Genomic DNA, 16781 nt, shown 5'->3' on the forward strand with positions numbered 1-16781 from the left:
ACAGACTTGCTACATTTTTCAGTGACCAACAAGCCACTCGGGAGTTTGTTGGTTGCCTGCCAAACCCCATCCAATCCCGACCCAGTTAAAATCAGGAGTTGGGGGTGGGTGGAGGGGTGGAGATGGGGTGGCTTTGGGAACAGGTTAGCGTCTGATTTGAGATTCTTAAAATTTTAACCTCATACCTGACCTGAACCCACTCTCTTTTATGTGGCTAAAATTCCCCCGATTCATCTCCTTCAATAAAGATATTATGGAAACATTAGTGAATCTTGACTCATTAGTGACACCAGAGACTGAAGTAAGAATAATTCAATAATTGATCACTGTGCTGTGAGGTTTGCAAAGGCACAAAATTTGGTTCGAACATGCATTAGATGCTGAGAGGCTGGAGAATAATACTTGCCTTTGTTACCTCCAGACTTAATTAATTCAACTAGCTTCCCATCTTCCATGGTCGATTAACCTGAGCTCAGAAACTGTTTCTTGTATCTTAACTCGCAACAAGTCCTGTTCATCTGCCACCTTCTGATTGATTGATTGTGCTCTATGCTCAATGATCTACATTGGCTCAGTCCAGCTGCACCCTTGTTTTCAAAATCCTCCATGACCTTGCCCATCCTATCTCTGTGATCTCCTGCCCTACAGTCCTCTGGGACCTCTGTGCACCACCGGTTTTGATCTCTATAACATTCCTGATTTTAATGGCTCCATCATTGGCGGCTGTGCTTTCAGCTGTCTGGGCCCTAAGCTTTGGAATTCCCTCCCTCCACCTCTCTGCCTCTCTCTCCTCTTTTAAGAACCTCCTTAAAACCTACCTCATTTACCAAGATTTTGGTCACCTGTCTTAATATCTCTTTATGTGGAATTTGTTCGATAACACTCCTGTGAAGCACATTTGGATATTTTTACTACCTTAAATGCGCTACAAAAATATTGTTTCCTTTCAATTTGTACTCCAGGAGCAAAGGATTCAGATTACAATCAACATCCTTTGCCCATGTAGTATGAATTGTTGTGATTGTTTGAAATTTGGCATTTTGTATTTGTCCTGATGGGTGCAAGATGAAAAACTTCAGCAACATGCCTCTCTTTTCCTCAATATTCAAGCCCTGCACCACCAAGTGACTATTTTAAGTCAGTACATTTTGTCTATGTAAGTTTAAAGTTCATGTACATATCTTTTACAGAATGCAGAAGCCAGCTATGATTTCAGCAGCAATGATCCATATCCATACCCACGCTACACGGATGATTGGTTTAACAGGTAATTTAGACACAAGTGGGTCATTTTCTAGTGGTGCCAGGAAGCATTGAGCAAGCTAGTTAACTGACAGAGTGCATACTCTCTTGCTGAATTATAAATCAGGGCTTCTTGTGGAGAGCAGAGAGCATCTGGGTTATGTTTGGTATTGATTCTTTTAAGGCATGCATTCCGTGCAAAATATTTTAATGCACTTTATGTTGTCGAGCTTGTCCACAGTAAAATGTATATTCCTTTAGGGGTTAAAGGCAAATATCCTTTCGGCTTTTACAGAATTCTTGCCTATCTATTGATATTGGAAATGTCTTTGAGCCTCTTTGACCTATTATCTTATATTCAAGTTACTGCACTGAAACAGCAAGCCAGAAATAGCTCCTGATTGCACTAAGTTCCAGAAAGGGAGAGATGTGAATTGTTTGCCAGTTTTGTGTTTAATCGATATGCCCAAAAACTTTGCTCAAGTATCGTTAAAATAATCACCATATCACCATCCACCTCCAAAAAATGAATAGTTGAGTAGATTAATATTCATTATAATTCAAAAATTAAAATGCATGGTAGCACAGTGGTTAGCACTATTGCCTCACAGCGCCAGGGTCCCAGGTTCGATTCCCAGCTTGGGTCACTGTCTGTGCGGAGTCTGCACATTCTCCCCGTGTCTGCGTGGGTTTCCTCCGGGTGCTCCAGTTTGCTCTCACAAGTCCCGCCTATTGGGTAATTTGGACATTCTGAATTCTCCTTCAGTGTACCTGAACAGGTGCCGGAATGTGGCGACTTGGGGATTTTCACAGTAACGTCATTGCAGTGTTAATGTAAGCCTACTTGTGACAATAATAAAGAATAATTTATTATTGATTGATAATAAATCATAATTGCCCGTGATATAACAATAGTACTGGCCCGCAAAGGATATCAGTGTGCAGTGATTACTACAGGTACGGCGGTAGAACCCTGCCTGCTGGCTCCGCCCAGTAGGCGGAGTATAAATATGTGTGCTCCCCATATAGCAACCATTTTGTCAGCTGCTGTAGGAGGCCACACATCTCTGTGTAATAAAGCCTCGATTACATTCTACTCTCGTCTCGTCGTAAGTGATAGTGCATCAATCATTTTGATTATATTAATTATCCTTGTATTTATTTATTTCAAAACATAAGTAACAATATTTAAAATCTGTTATAAAACACCAGCAGAATTGAATATCTTAGTCTTAATTGCCTGTAATGGAAATGCAGCAGTAATGTACAAAAAATTGTAAAAAAAACACGTGTTAAATAATGATCAAAATTTTCATTTAACATTAGAATTTCTAACAATATGTGTCATCTGAACTGATGAGTGACATCAATCAGGGCTGTTTTCCCCTTGCTGGGATATCTCGAGCACGGGATCACGATCTCAGAGTAAGGCGTCAACCATGTAGCACTGAGATGTGGAGCAAGGTCTTTACTCAGAGAGTTGTGAATCTCTGGAATTCCCCATCCCAGAGGACCCTGGACACCTAGTTGTTGAGTTGAGTATGTTCAAAGTTGTGAGATTTACTCTCACAAGAATGTAGGTCTCACAGAACAGCATAGGATGTTTTTTATGGAGAAACTAGACAAACAAACATGGGAGAAAGGGATTGATGGAATTTTTGTTTGTGGGAGATGAAGGGTGACACAGTAGCATAGTGGTTAGCACAGTTGCTTCACAGCTCCAGGGTCCCAGGTTCAATTCCCGGCTTGGCTCACTGTCTGTGAGGAGTCTGCATGTTCTCCCCGTGTCTGCGTGGGTTTCCTCCGGGTGCTCCAGTTTCCTCCCACAGTCTAAAGATGTGCGGGTTAGGTGGATTGGCCATGCTAAATTGCCCTTGGTGTCCAAAAAGGTTAATAATTATAATAACCTTTTATTGTCACAAGTATAAAGATACTGTGAAAAACTCCTAGTCTCCACGTTCCGGCGCCTGTTTGGGTAAGTTGGTATGGCATTTGAACCCAAGCTGCTGGCTTTGTTGTGCATCATAAATCAGCTGTCTAGCCCATTGAGCTAAACCAGTTAGGTGGGGTTACTGGGCTATGGGTTAGGGTGGAGGTGTGGACTTAGGTAGGGTGTTCTTTCCAAGGGCCGGTGCAGACTCTTTCAACACTGTAAATTTTATGTAAGTCTATGAAAAGGGGTTGGAGGAGGTTCATGTGCAGCATTAACACCAGCACGGACGCACAAGGCCGAATGGCCTGTTTCAGTACATTCTGTGTAATCCCCATGGCTGGGAATATCATAGAATAGATTCACTACAGTGCAGAAGAAGGCAATTTGTCCTATTGAATCTGCATCGGCCTCGCAAAGAACACCCTACCTATGCCCAAAACCCACCCTATCCCCTTAACGCAGTAACCCCACCTAACCTTTTGAACACTAAGGGGAAATTTTATCATGCACAATCCACCTAACCTGCGCTTCTTTGAACTGTGGGAGGAAACCGGAGCACCCAGAGGAAACCCACGCAGACACGGGGAAAATGTACTAACTCCACACAGACAGTGACCCAAGGCGGGACTTGGTCCCTTGCACTGTGAGTCAGCAGTGCTAACCACTGTGCTACCGAGCTGCCCATATCCTGGGAGCTGCTCCCGTTCCACTGTTGGGGCTTCCCCAGAAGCTTCAGCAGATATGCCATCTCTGTGCCAAAACAGGATTTCACCAGTAACAGGTCTGTGTCAACTCTGGACTCATGGTGCGTCAACAGGATCATTTTAAATATTCCCTCAGGTATCTTGAAGGTTTTCTCCCTAGAATATCCCTGGTTTTGTGAAAAAAGTGCGGTTATAAGCCTCTTATGCTTTAATTATCATCAAGATATATAGGAGGTACATTATTGAACCTGTGCATTGACACAACTGGCTAATTGTCCAGTGGTACTAGTTGTGGATTTTAATAATTCAAGGAGTTCACAGTGCTGGTAAACAGTTAGGGAATATGTAGGAATATGATATAATCAACACAATTTTCATTATGGGATGAGACTAATCCAATGGTAATAAGCGAAAGTTAATTCGTAGTCATGGACAGTCGTACTCAAATGTAATCTGTATTTATTGTTCAACTCTTGGCCACAGTAATTGCTGTATTTACAGTGGGTTGCACATTTCCTTTGTGATATATCTCCATTTTTAATTGCAATTTTTCAGTGTCCAATAGGGGCAACAACACAGTGTTTAGCACTTCCATCTCCAGGGACCGGGTTCAATTCCGGCCTTGGGTGACTCTCTGTGTGGAGTTTGCACTTTCTCCATGTGTCTGCGTGTGTTTCCTTTGGGGGTGCTCTGGTTTCCTCCCACGGTCCAAATAAGTGCAGGTTAGATGAATTGGCCTTCCTGAATTACCCCTTAGTATCCAAATATGTGCAGGTTAGGTGGGGTTATGGGATTGCAGGGGTGTGGACCTGGGTACGGTTCACCTTCAGAAGGTCAGTGCAGACTTTATGGGCCGAATGGCCTCCTTCTGCACTGTAGGAATTCTATGGTTCTATATCAAGGAACACAGTTAGTTTTGGAACTCCCAAAGTGTTGTGGTAACTTGTTATTTCAGGTGTTTTGTTAAGTCTATATTTTCCATGCTGTGCACACTTCACAGCAAGACTGATCATTTCATTTCTTCCAAAGCCTTAATCAAGATCTTCAGTGAGTTATGAAGCAACATTATTCTAAGTGTTTCTGGAATGGGAGTAACACTGATTTCAGGTTTAATGAATGATATTAAAGCAAAATGCTGTGTTACCTTGTTTGTAACTTCTTATTGGCTACAGCATATACATTCAAGCTATTATTCGCAAAACATATGAAAATATAACCCTAAGTGAGTGTGGTGTTGAATAAGGATTCTGTCTAAACATTCCATACACTGTCTAAACATTCCAACTTAAAGAAAGAGAATTGTTGAAGGTTTTTCTAAAATAAACTTTTCTGTTCAAACAAAATAATAATGTTAAACAATAGTATTCTGGCTCGTTTGGAATGGGATCATGTGATTGAATTAGTCAATCCTATAGGCTTAGACTAATGAACCAGCGACATGGGTTCAACTCCCACCTCGGGAGCTGTGGAATTTAAATTGAGTTAATTGTATATGGAATAAAAAGCTAGCATTAGTTCAAAGTGACCATGAAATTAATGAATTGCCATTTAAAAAAAAATCTGGTTCACTCTTGCCCTTTAAGGAAGGAAATCTGCCATCCTTACCAGGTCTGGCCTCCATGTGACTCCAGACCCACAGCAATGTGGTTGACTCTAAAATGACCCAGCAAAACACTCAGCTGTCAATAAGGCAGCTCACTATCTACTCAAGGGCAATCAGGGGTGGGCAATAAATATTGACCTTATCAGAGATGTCTACAGCTCCTTAATGAATTACAAAATAATAATTTGAGTGTTTTTTTGGTCTAACAATTATGGAACTTTCTTCTGCAGCCATGGAACGAGGTGTGCTGGTGAAGTATCTGCTGCTGCCAATAACAACATATGTGGTGTGGGGGTGGCTTACTCGTCAAGAGTGGCAGGTATGGCATATTTTTAAGGCTGTGTAAAGGGCCAACAATAGGGATGAAACAAGGGGGAGCAGACATGCCCATTGCAATTTTTGAATGCAAAACGTAATTAAGTGATAAGAAGAAAAACAACTATTCTTTTTACAAAAATATCACTGCTTAAGGATAACATGTTAATTTATTTTTTTGTCTGATTACACCCCTGTGAAACCGCTTGGGTTTGAAATTGCCAAAGAATTGCATCCTTTTCTTGTCAACAAATTTCATTTTTTCCTGCCCGGTTTATTTAAATGAACAGTATTTGCCCAGGATTTGAGCAGTCTTTGAACTAGAACAGAAATGAAAATTTGTTTGTGATGCAATAAATCTTCAATATTCAAAGATAACCTGCCCACATGATGCTGAAGGGGTTGGAGTCAGTTAGCTCAGTTTAGCTGGCCAGAGTATGCCAGAGTTATACCAACAGCATAGGTTCAATATCAGCTGTGGAACTCTTGGAGGCCTGTCTCTTTGCCTTGCCCCCATGCTCAAACTCTCCCATTAAAAGAGAAGAAGAGACGGTTCCTTGAGGTCAATGTATAATTAATTACCTTACCTCATATGGCTGTAATTATTTTTATTCGTTCATGGGATGTGGGCATCGCTGGCTGGGCCAGCATTTGTTGCCCAACGGCATTTAAGAGTCAACCAGATTGTTGTGGGTCTGGAGTCACATGTAGGCCAGACCAGGTAAGGGTCTTACCTTCCCTAAAGGACATTAGTGAACCAGATGGGTGTTCACAACACTCGACAATGGTTTTATAGTTATCATTAATTCCAGATTTTTGTTATTGAATTCAAATTCCACTATCTATCCTGGTGGGATTCAAACCCATGTTCCCAGAGCATTACCCTGCATCTCTGGATTACTAGTCCAGTGACAGTGCCACTATGTCACTGTCTCCCCTCAAAATGGCTGCAGTTGAGCACTCTACCTCCTCCTGGACTGCTGTGAGATCTGAGGGATGTGACATCATTGGAATCTGATTTTGAGTGCTATGTATGTGGGGATACTCACTGACCAGTGGTGAGATATTGCCCTGTTACACATGAGTTTTTAAAAATCCTGACATTATCTCCAAACAATACATTGATACCATAACGCACTGCATTCCCTCATGTGCCATTCTATTTTCTTCTCAATATTTTCAGCGTTATTCAGTAACATGTTCAGCTTGGACATATACTTCATCCAGTAGTTGTCCTCCAATAGCACCCTAAAACATAGGTGCACAGACATGACATACTCTGTCACTTGGATGCTCCCTTATTTTCATAAAGTGATCCAGATAGAGAAATAAGCTTCCAGTAGCAAGAATAAACTAGAATATTCCAACACTATCAAAAGAAATTACTAAAAAGATAAACACGGACCATCCAAACATCCAGCCTTAACTCACATCAAGTCCCATTCAACCCTGTGCTCACTTACCTAGACTGGCTCCTTGACCACCTTGATTTTAAAATTATCATCCTTGTTTTCAAATCCCTCCATGGTCTCCCCTCCCCCCTCCCTATCACTGTAACCCCCTCCAGCCCCACAAATTTTCAAATTATCCACACTCATCTAAACCTAGTCTCCTGTGCAATCTAGTCTATATCCAATTATAATAGATGTCACCAAAATATCTGCCTTCCATTCCAATCACAAAGATTTACCTGCATTGCGATTCACACAGCTGCGTCTGTCCTCAAAATAGAAATAGAAATAGAGAAATAGAAATATAGAAATACAGCACAGAACAGGCCCTTCGGCCCACGATGTTGCACCGAACTTTTGTCCTAGGTTAATCATAGAATTTTGGACAATTTGTCATGGCCAATCCACCCAACCTGCACATCTTTGGACTGTGGGAGGAAACCGGAGTACCCGGAGGAAACCCACGCAGTCACGGGGAGGATGTGCAGACTCCACACAGCCAGTGACCCAAGTCGAAATCGAACTTGGGACCCTGGAGCTGTGAAGCAATTGTGCTATCCACAATGCTACCGTGCTGCCCTTAAGAAGTTAACCTACACTCCCTTATTCTACCCTAATCCAAGTACCTATCCAATAGCCGCTTGAAGGTCCATAAATTTTCCGACTCAACTACTACCACAGGCAGTGCATTCCATGCCCCCACTACTCTCTGGGTAAAGAACCTACCTCTGACATCCCCTCTATATCTTCCACCATTTATCTTAAATTTATGTCCCCTTGTAATGGTGTGTTCCACCCGGGGAAAAAGTCTCTGACTGTCTACTCTATCTATTCCCCTGATCATCTTATAAACCTCTATCAAGTCGCCCCTCATCCTTCTCCGTTCTAATGAGAAAAATGTTGCTCATATAGAAAATCAACCCTTAGGTCACAAAGGTCAGGCACCAGTGGTACGGTTAATCTTCCTAAATTCAGGTTGCAATCGCTCGGTGACCAGCGATGGGCTGCAGCTGCTGAGCGTGACCAGGATACCTATGACCCTCTGCACTAATTATTCTACAATGAATATGGATTTGAAAAAAATAGATTTTCAGCTGCTAAGAAACAGCATGGGATCATTTCGGTTCTGGATGTTAAGGCAAATTGTACAATATTGGCTTGGTTCCTCCATTATCTCCTGGTCTTCTATTCTATTATATAATGCACTGTTACATAATATTGCAAAATGCACTGTTATGTATGATTTAAAACAAAATTGTACCACATAAATACAACGTCTGCAAGAGCAGGTCAGAGACTGGCAATGCTGAAGTGAGTAACTCATCTCCTGACTCCCCAAAGTCCACCACATACAAGTCACAAGTCAGGAGTGTGGTGGAATACTCTCCACTTGCCTGGATGAGTGCAGCTCCAGCAACACTCAAGAAGCTCGGCACCATCCAGGACAAAGCAGCCTGCTCGACTGGCGCCCCATTCACCACCTTTTAAAGGTCACGCCCTCCACCACTGATGTACAGTGACAGCTATGTGTACAATCTACAAGATGCATTGCAGCAATTTGCAAAGGCTTCTTTGTCAAGCACTCGTGAACTCTATCCACCAAGAAGGACAAGGGCAGCATATGCCTGGGAACACCACCTCCTCCAACCTCCCCTCCAAGTCACTCACCACCCTGACTTGGAAATATTTTGCAGTTCCTTCACTGTCGCTGGGTCAAAATCCTGGAACTTCCCTCCCACTAATGACATTGTGGGTGTACCTAAGACCTCATGTAACAGTTCAAGAAGGTGGCTCATCACCACCTTCTCAAGGGCAATTAGGAATGAGCAATTAAAACTGGCCACGCCAGCAATGCCCATGTCCCATGAAAGAATAATTTTAAAAAAAAGTCAATTAGAACAACTGATTAAGGGGGGGAGGGTCAAGGAGACGATAATGCCCACCTTACAGTCTAGTTCATAATCTAAACACTCTCCCCCAACTTCCACCGTGTGGCTATTCAATTGACACAATGGTAACTTCAGACTTTTGCACTCATTCTAACTTGTTGGCAAATGATGGCTGCATTCATCCGTGGGGCAGCACGGTAGCATGGTGGTTAGCATAAATGCTTCACAGCTCCAGGGTCCCAGGTTCGGTTCCCGGCTGGGTCACTGTCTGTGCGGAGTCTGCATGTCCTCCCCGTGTGTGCGTGGGTTTCCTCCGGGTGCTCCGGTTTCCTCCCACAGTCCAAAGATGTGCGGGTTAGGTGGATTGGCCATGCTAAATTGCCCGTAGTGTTCTAAAAAGTAAGGTTAGGGAGGGGAGGGGTTGGGTTACGGGTATAGGGTGGATACGTGGGTTTGAGTGGGGTGATCATTGCTCGGCACAACATTGAGGGCCGAAGGGCCTGTTCTGTGCTGTACTGTTCTATGTTCTATGTTCTATTCGTTTTTGAGAGTGAGGTAACCTCGTGGCAGTAATGTTTAAATCCCATTATGAAGATATTAAGACAGAGGCACATCCACAGACAGGTTTGAGGCAGCTTCTGACATTGGGAGCTTTGAAGCGAATCAACATCAATAATGTCCATCAAAGCTGAATAATATTGAAATTAATTAACTTACAAAAAACAACTCCCACGCTGCTGTAGAAAGTAAACAGCAATGGCAGATAATAGAATATTCACTCAATCCATTATGTAATAAAACAAAATCGTAGTATGTTCAATCATAAATCAATATTCTACTTCAGGGCTTACAATTGACTGGGTATTCCTCGGAATAGGCTGGGCATTCCCGTCGCTATGTGGAAGAACGTAACAAACAGGAGTAGGAAATGGTAATTCAGCCCCTCAATCCTGTTCCACCATTGAAAAAGAGCATATGTTTTGGGGTTGCGAAAAATTGGGAAGATCCTGGGTGGGAGTGTTCGCGGTCTTAGCCAGGGTAGTGGAGGAGGTGGACCCGGATCCTTTGGTGGCAATATTTGGGGTTTCAGAGAAGCCGGAGCTCATGGAGAGGAGGAAGGCCAATATTCTGGCCTTCGCCTCTCTGATTGCACGGTGGCGAATTTTGCTGGAGTGGCGGTTGGCATCGCCACTGGGCGTAGCGGCATGGTTGGGTGACCTGTACGACTTTGTGCAGTTAGAGAATATAAAGTATGAGTTAAGGGGCTCAGAGGGATGTTTGAGAAAAGTTGGGGGATGTTTGTGACCGTGTTTGAGAAGCTGTTTGTCGTAGAGGTGTGGGGTGAGGGGGGGGGGAGGGGTGAAAAACAGGAAAACTCAGTACAGACTGTATAGTTGATTGTTGGGAAGTATGTTTCCCGGGGTGTTTATTTGTTGTAACTTGCTTCGATACATGTTTGTAATAAAATACATTTTAAGAAAAAGAAAAAGATCATGGCTAATATTCTGCCTTAATTTCTCTTTTTACCCAATCCCCACTTCACCTGATTCCCTTTGAGTCCAAACATCTAGCAACCAGAATCATGAGAATACTGAATGATTCAGCATCTATAACTATCCGGGGGTCGTGAATTCCAAAGATTCACCATCCTCTGAGTGAAGAAATTTCTCCTCATCTCAGTCCTAAGTCACCTGTCCCTTATGCTGAGACTGACTCCGCATTCTAGAATTTCCAGCCCAGGAAGAAACAGCCTCTCAGCATCTACTCTGTCAAACCTTTGAGGAATTCCATACATTTCAATGTGATCACCTCCCATTCTTCTAAACTCCAGAGAGTATTGGTTATTCTACTCAAACCCCCCTTACAGGACAGGACCCAAGGAATCAATTAGGAAAACGTGACAACTCCAGGGGCTGCATTTTACAGGGTGGGGGTTGGAGGACATGGAAGGAAAGTTGGCAGAAAGCTGGCATGCTGGGAAGAGAATAGAACATAGAACATTACAGCACAGTACAGGCCCTTCGGCCCTCGATGTTGTGCGGTCCTGTGAAACCCCTCTAAAGTCCTTCTACACTATTCCCTTATCGTCCATATGCCTATCCAATGACCATTTGAATGCGTTTAGTGTTGGCGAGTCCACTACTGTTGCAGGCAGGGCATTCCACGCCCTTACTACTCTCTGAGTAAAGAACCTACCTCTGACATCTGTCCTATATCTATCTCCCCTCAATTTAAAGCTATGTTCCCTCGTGCTGGACATCACCATCCGAGGAAAAAGGCTCTCAATGTCCACCCTATCTAATTCTCTGATCATCTTGTACGCCTCAATTAAGTCACCTCTTAACCTTCTTCTCTCTAACGAAAACAGCCTCAAGTCCTTCAGCCTTTCCTCATAAGATCTTCCCTCCATACCAGGCAACATCCTTGTAAATCTCCTCTGTACCCTTTCCAAAGCTTCCACATCCTTCCTATAATGTGGCGACCAGAACTGGTGGGGGTGGTGGTGGTGGTGGTGGTGGTGGTGGTGGTGGTGGGGGGGTGGGCCCGGCGGCGGTTGGAGGGTAGGAGGTGAGAGGAGAGAGAGGCTGACACTGTTGGGTGTCCCTGTGCACACCGGGTGCCCCCCCACCTTGAAAGAGGTGACTCCCCTTCTTTCCCATTGTTTTTCATCGAGGCTACACCTATTCACTTGCCCGAGATAAAAATATTATAGCATGGGCAGCGTATTATCCCAGTCAATAAACTTGCGAAAAAGACTAAGATATATTTAATTATCTATTTAAATACGGCATGCTGCTGATTTCAGTGGTCAGCATGGCGGTGGTGGGCTAGCTTTTTCGACATAGTTCATCCCCTCCCCCCCCCACCCCCCACCCGAGCCGGAATCACACTTTAGGGGTTGGGGGTGAGTTGGTGGGGATGTAAAATCCAGCCCTAAGGCAAGTATATCCTTATTGGATGAGGGACAATCACATACACAGTACTCCAGGTGTGGTCTTCCCAAAGTCCGACATAATTGCACCAAAACCTCCTTATCGTTATACTTAAGTGACCTTATAACTAAGACTAATATACCATTTACCTTCCTGATTTATTGCATCTTAACTTCAGTGATTCATTTACAAGGACACTGAAATCTCTTGGAATACCAAATCCTGTATAATAATTAGAATAATTAGGGTGGCACGGTAGCACAGTGGTTAGCACTGTCGCTTCACAGCGCCAGGGTACGGGTTCGATTCCCGCTTGAGTCACTGTCTGTGCAAAGTCTGCATATTCTCCCCGTGTCTGCGTGTGTTTCCTCCGGGTTTCCTCCCACAAGTCCCAAAAGATGTGCTTGTTAGGTGAATTGGACATTCTGAATTCTCCTTCTGTGCACCAAAACAGGTGCCGGAATGTGGCGGATAGGGGATTTTCACAGTAACTTCATTGCAGTGTCAATGTAACCCTACTTCTGACACTGATAAAGAGTATTATTATTATAATTAGATGTTGTAAAATAATAATGTTGAGGGAAAAAATGCCTAGTCATATTAAAATAAAACAGTGCTATTTCCAATGAACTATAATTATGACATTAAGAAATGGATTGAAGCTGATGACCTCTCAATATTCCACAGGGATCCGTATGCTGGATCAGCCATTCATGACTGACATTATAGAAGCCTCTTCGATCAGTCACATGCCTCAGATTATAGATATCTACAGTGCCAGCTGGGGGCCAACTGATGATGGCAAAACAGTGGACGGGCCTCGCGAGTTGACCTTGCAGGCCATGGCTGATGGTGTTAATAAGGTGAGGAGGGCGGAGGGAGGGGTTCCAGAGGAAGTACAGGACCTCGTTGCTGCAACATGTTTAAACTAGTATGGGAAAGAGGAAGGCACTTGCCGGCACAAATGTGATAGGGTTAATTTCTGTTGTGCCGATGGATTCAGTAACCCCCTGGTGGAAATTGTATACTAGCCTTTTTTGCCCAGATTGAAATGTTTGACTTCTGTGATTTGATCGTTGAACAATCATGTTGATCAGAGCTGGAACATAACTGGTCACGTTGTTGACGAGGTAACAGCAGAGAGCGAAATGTTAATGAAATCACATTCTGCTGGATACTCAAAACCAACACAAAACATTTGAGTTTTATATCAGCCACAGAACGATGTTGATGTGCTGAAATTTGTGGTACTGCAACACATAGCAACACATCCAAACTTGCGGCCTCTATCACCGAGCAGAATAAGAGCAGTAGATTCATGGGAACAGCACCACCGACAAGTTCTCCTCCAATCCACTCACCATCCTGACTTAGAAATGTATCGCCATTTCTTCACTGTCTCTGATTGGAGGCATTCTTGGAGAATGATCATGTGACATCTTATCGTGTGAGGCCCAAGCCCATGACATTGTTGCATTTACCATCTAAAGCTTGGCTCCCCTGTCATTATTTCACAGCAACAGTTGCTGTGTGAAAATCAGGAGGTCAGGCCAGGGGAATAATGAAATCAGGTGTGGGAAAGTGAGAGAAGATGGCAGAGGGCATTCAGCGAACAAATGAGAGGTGGGAACATTTTTGATTCCACTAGTAACTGATAGTAACTCTGGTAACACTCAGAAACTCATAGAATCCCAGAAGGAGGCCATTTGGCCCATCAAGACTGCACTGACCCTTTTTGAATGAGCTACCCATTTACACTCCCCCGTCCTATCCCCATAACCCCATAGCCTAACTTGCACATCAAGGGGCAATTTAACATGGCCAGTCCTCCTAATCTGCACATCTTTGGACTGTGGGAGGAAACCGGTGCACCCAGAGGAAACCCATGCAGACATGGGGAGAACGTGCACAGCCCACACAGACAGTGACCCTGGACCAGAATTGAACCAGATCCCTGGCACTGTGAGGCAGCAGTGCTAATATGCACTATGCAGCCCGAATCTCCTTATAACCAATACAGTCACTCTATGACCATGCCATAGAATCTTCTAGGACTGACGGAGGAGACCCTTTCGCTTGTCATAACTGTGCTGGCCTTTTGAAAGCACCGTCCGATGTAATTCCATCCCAGCTTTTTCCCAACCATCCGGCAAATTAGTAATTCGCAAATACATGTCCGTTTGCAGTAATAGGTGTAAAACCCCTAAATTTCTAACCTGGCTGGTAATGTATCCCTTGAGGTCTCATGCATTTTAAAGAGAACTGGATTTAGTTTGTACAGAGAGATATGCGGCCAAGCAATAATAGAATGTTGACCAAACAAACGGAGGTGCTTCAGCACCTCGAGCCTGTGCTGGCAAGAGTAACTTCGCTAATCTCATTCCCCCAGCCGTACCCTGAAAATGTTTTCCCCTCACATGCTTATCCAATTCCCTTTTGAAAACCACGATTGAATCTGCCTCCACCATACTCCCATGCAGCGCATTCCAGATCCTAAACTACTCTGTAAACTCGAGAAAGGTTCCTGTCACCATTGTTCTTTTTAAACCATTCATCTCATAGCAGTTGTCAGTGGCTCTCAACCCTCCCTCCCCGATGGAGCAATTTCTCCCTGTCCACGCTGTCTAGATCTCTCATGATTTTGAAGACCTCTGTTAAATCTTTTCTCAGTCTTCTCTTTTCCAAGAAGAGCAGCGCCAACGTCTCCAAACTACCTACTGAACTGAAGGCGATATTTTGGATTTTTTTCAAATGCAAATGTCTTTGCATTTTGATTTAGTATCTACTTTGTGTGAAACGTCTGACTTCTGGAAGTCAGTTTGTATAACGTAGGCGCGAGAAACTTTGTCATTTGTTAGCTAGTTCTGCTTTAGCACCTCTGGCAAAGGAAACAGAGCTGCTGAGTGTTCAAAACATTGTTTGTCACAAGCTGCTGCAATGTATGAGAAAGGATTAGCTTGTCTGTCTCATGTTGCAATGCGAACAATAAGTGGGGATTTGATTCAGTGGTGAATCAAAACACTGGCCTTTCACCTGCGCATTATGGATGGAATTTCCAGACAATACTGATGGGTTGAAGGTTTTCTTGCATTGCTAGTAGTGGCGGCGCCAGGTCTGAACTATCAGACTAGTTTGTAAGGATTTTGAGTCCATAACACAGGTGCCTGTTATTCGAGTCCTATTTGTGGTGCAGTGGGTAGCACTCTTACAGCTGGAATAGAAGCTCTGGGTTCGAGTCCAATGCCAGGACTAGTTGGTCACAGAAGGAGTGTTCAGAACGCAGTTCAAGGGGCTGATAATCAGCTCGGAGATCCTTCCACCACTTCCCCACTATTCCCCAAATAATCAGCTCAGAGATTCCTCCACCACTTCCCTTCTATTCCCCAAATAATCAGCTCAGAGATTCCTCCACCACTTCCCTTCTATTCCCCAAATAATCAGCTCGGAGATTCCTCTACCACTTCCCTACTATTCCCCAAATAATTAGCTCGGAGATTCCTCTACCACTTCCCTACTATTCCCCAAATAATCAGCTCGGAGATTCCTCCACCACTTCCCTTCTATTCCCCAAATAATCAGCTCGGAGATTCCTCCACCACTTCCCCACTATTCCCCAAATAATCAGCTCGGCGATTCCTCCACCACTTCCCCACTATTCCCCAAATAATCAGCTTGGAAATCCTTCCACCACTTCCCCACTATTCCCCAAATAATTAGCTCGGAGATTCCTCCACCACTTTCCCATTATTCCCCAAATAATCAGCTCGGAGATTCCTCCCCCACTTCCCCACTATTCCCCAAATAATCAGCTTGGAAATCCTTCCACCACTTCCCCACTATTCCCCAAATAATCAGCTTGGAAATCCTTCCACCACTTCCCCACTATTCCCCAAATAATTAGCTCGGAGATTCCTCCACCACTTTCCCATTATTCCCCAAATAATCAGCTCGGAGATTCCTCCCCCACTTCCCCACTATTCCCCAAAAAATTAGCTCGGAGATCCTTCCATCACTTCCCCACTATTCCCCAAATAATCAGCTCGGAAATTCCTCCACCACTTCCCTACTATTCCCCAAATAATCAGCTCAGAGATTCCTCCACCACTTCCCTACTATTCCCCAAATAATCAGCTCGGAGATCCTTCCACCACTTCCCCACTATTCCCAAAAAAGAGTAAATCTGGATGTGAAGATACGCTAACAACAATAGCTCCGAGTCCTCAAAAACTAGAATTAACATAGAACAGTACAGCACAGAACAGGCCCTTCGGCCCTCGATGTTGTGCCGAGCCATGATCACCCTACTCAAACCCACGTATCCACCCTATACCCGTAACCCAACAACCCACCCCCCCCCTTAACCTTACTTTTTTTTTAGGACACTACGGGCAATTTAGCATGGCCAATCCACCTAACCCGCACATCTTTGGACTGTGGGAGGAAACCCGAGCACCCGGAGGAAACCCACGCACACACGGGGAGGACGTGCAGACTCCGCACAGACAGTGACCCAGCCGGGAATCGAACCTAGGACCCTGGAGCTGTGAAGCATTTATGCTAACCACCATACTACCGCGCTGCCCAATAATAACCTCAGCTGATACTGGAATTGAACCCACACTGTCAGGCCCCAGTCCAGCATCACTAATCAACTGTCTAGTCAACTGAGCTAAACCTTCAACATGATGTGGAGGCACTGGTGAAACAAAGA

General features: G+C 44.0%; 1 protein-coding gene across 1 annotated transcript in view; it reads left to right on the forward strand.

The window, feature by feature from the left end:
• Positions 1-16781, forward strand: part of pcsk2 (proprotein convertase subtilisin/kexin type 2) — a 101062-nt gene that overhangs the window by 54427 nt on the left and 29854 nt on the right. Inside the window, exons 6-8 of the mRNA XM_038807046.1 lie at positions 1191-1267; positions 5713-5801; positions 12758-12933. Coding sequence (XP_038662974.1) covers positions 1191-1267; positions 5713-5801; positions 12758-12933 — 342 coding nt within the window. The remainder of the gene's footprint in view (positions 1-1190; positions 1268-5712; positions 5802-12757; positions 12934-16781) is intronic.

Source organism: Scyliorhinus canicula, chromosome 1, assembly GCF_902713615.1.
Source record: "Scyliorhinus canicula chromosome 1, sScyCan1.1, whole genome shotgun sequence".
Classification (NCBI taxonomy): Eukaryota; Metazoa; Chordata; class Chondrichthyes; order Carcharhiniformes; family Scyliorhinidae; genus Scyliorhinus; species Scyliorhinus canicula.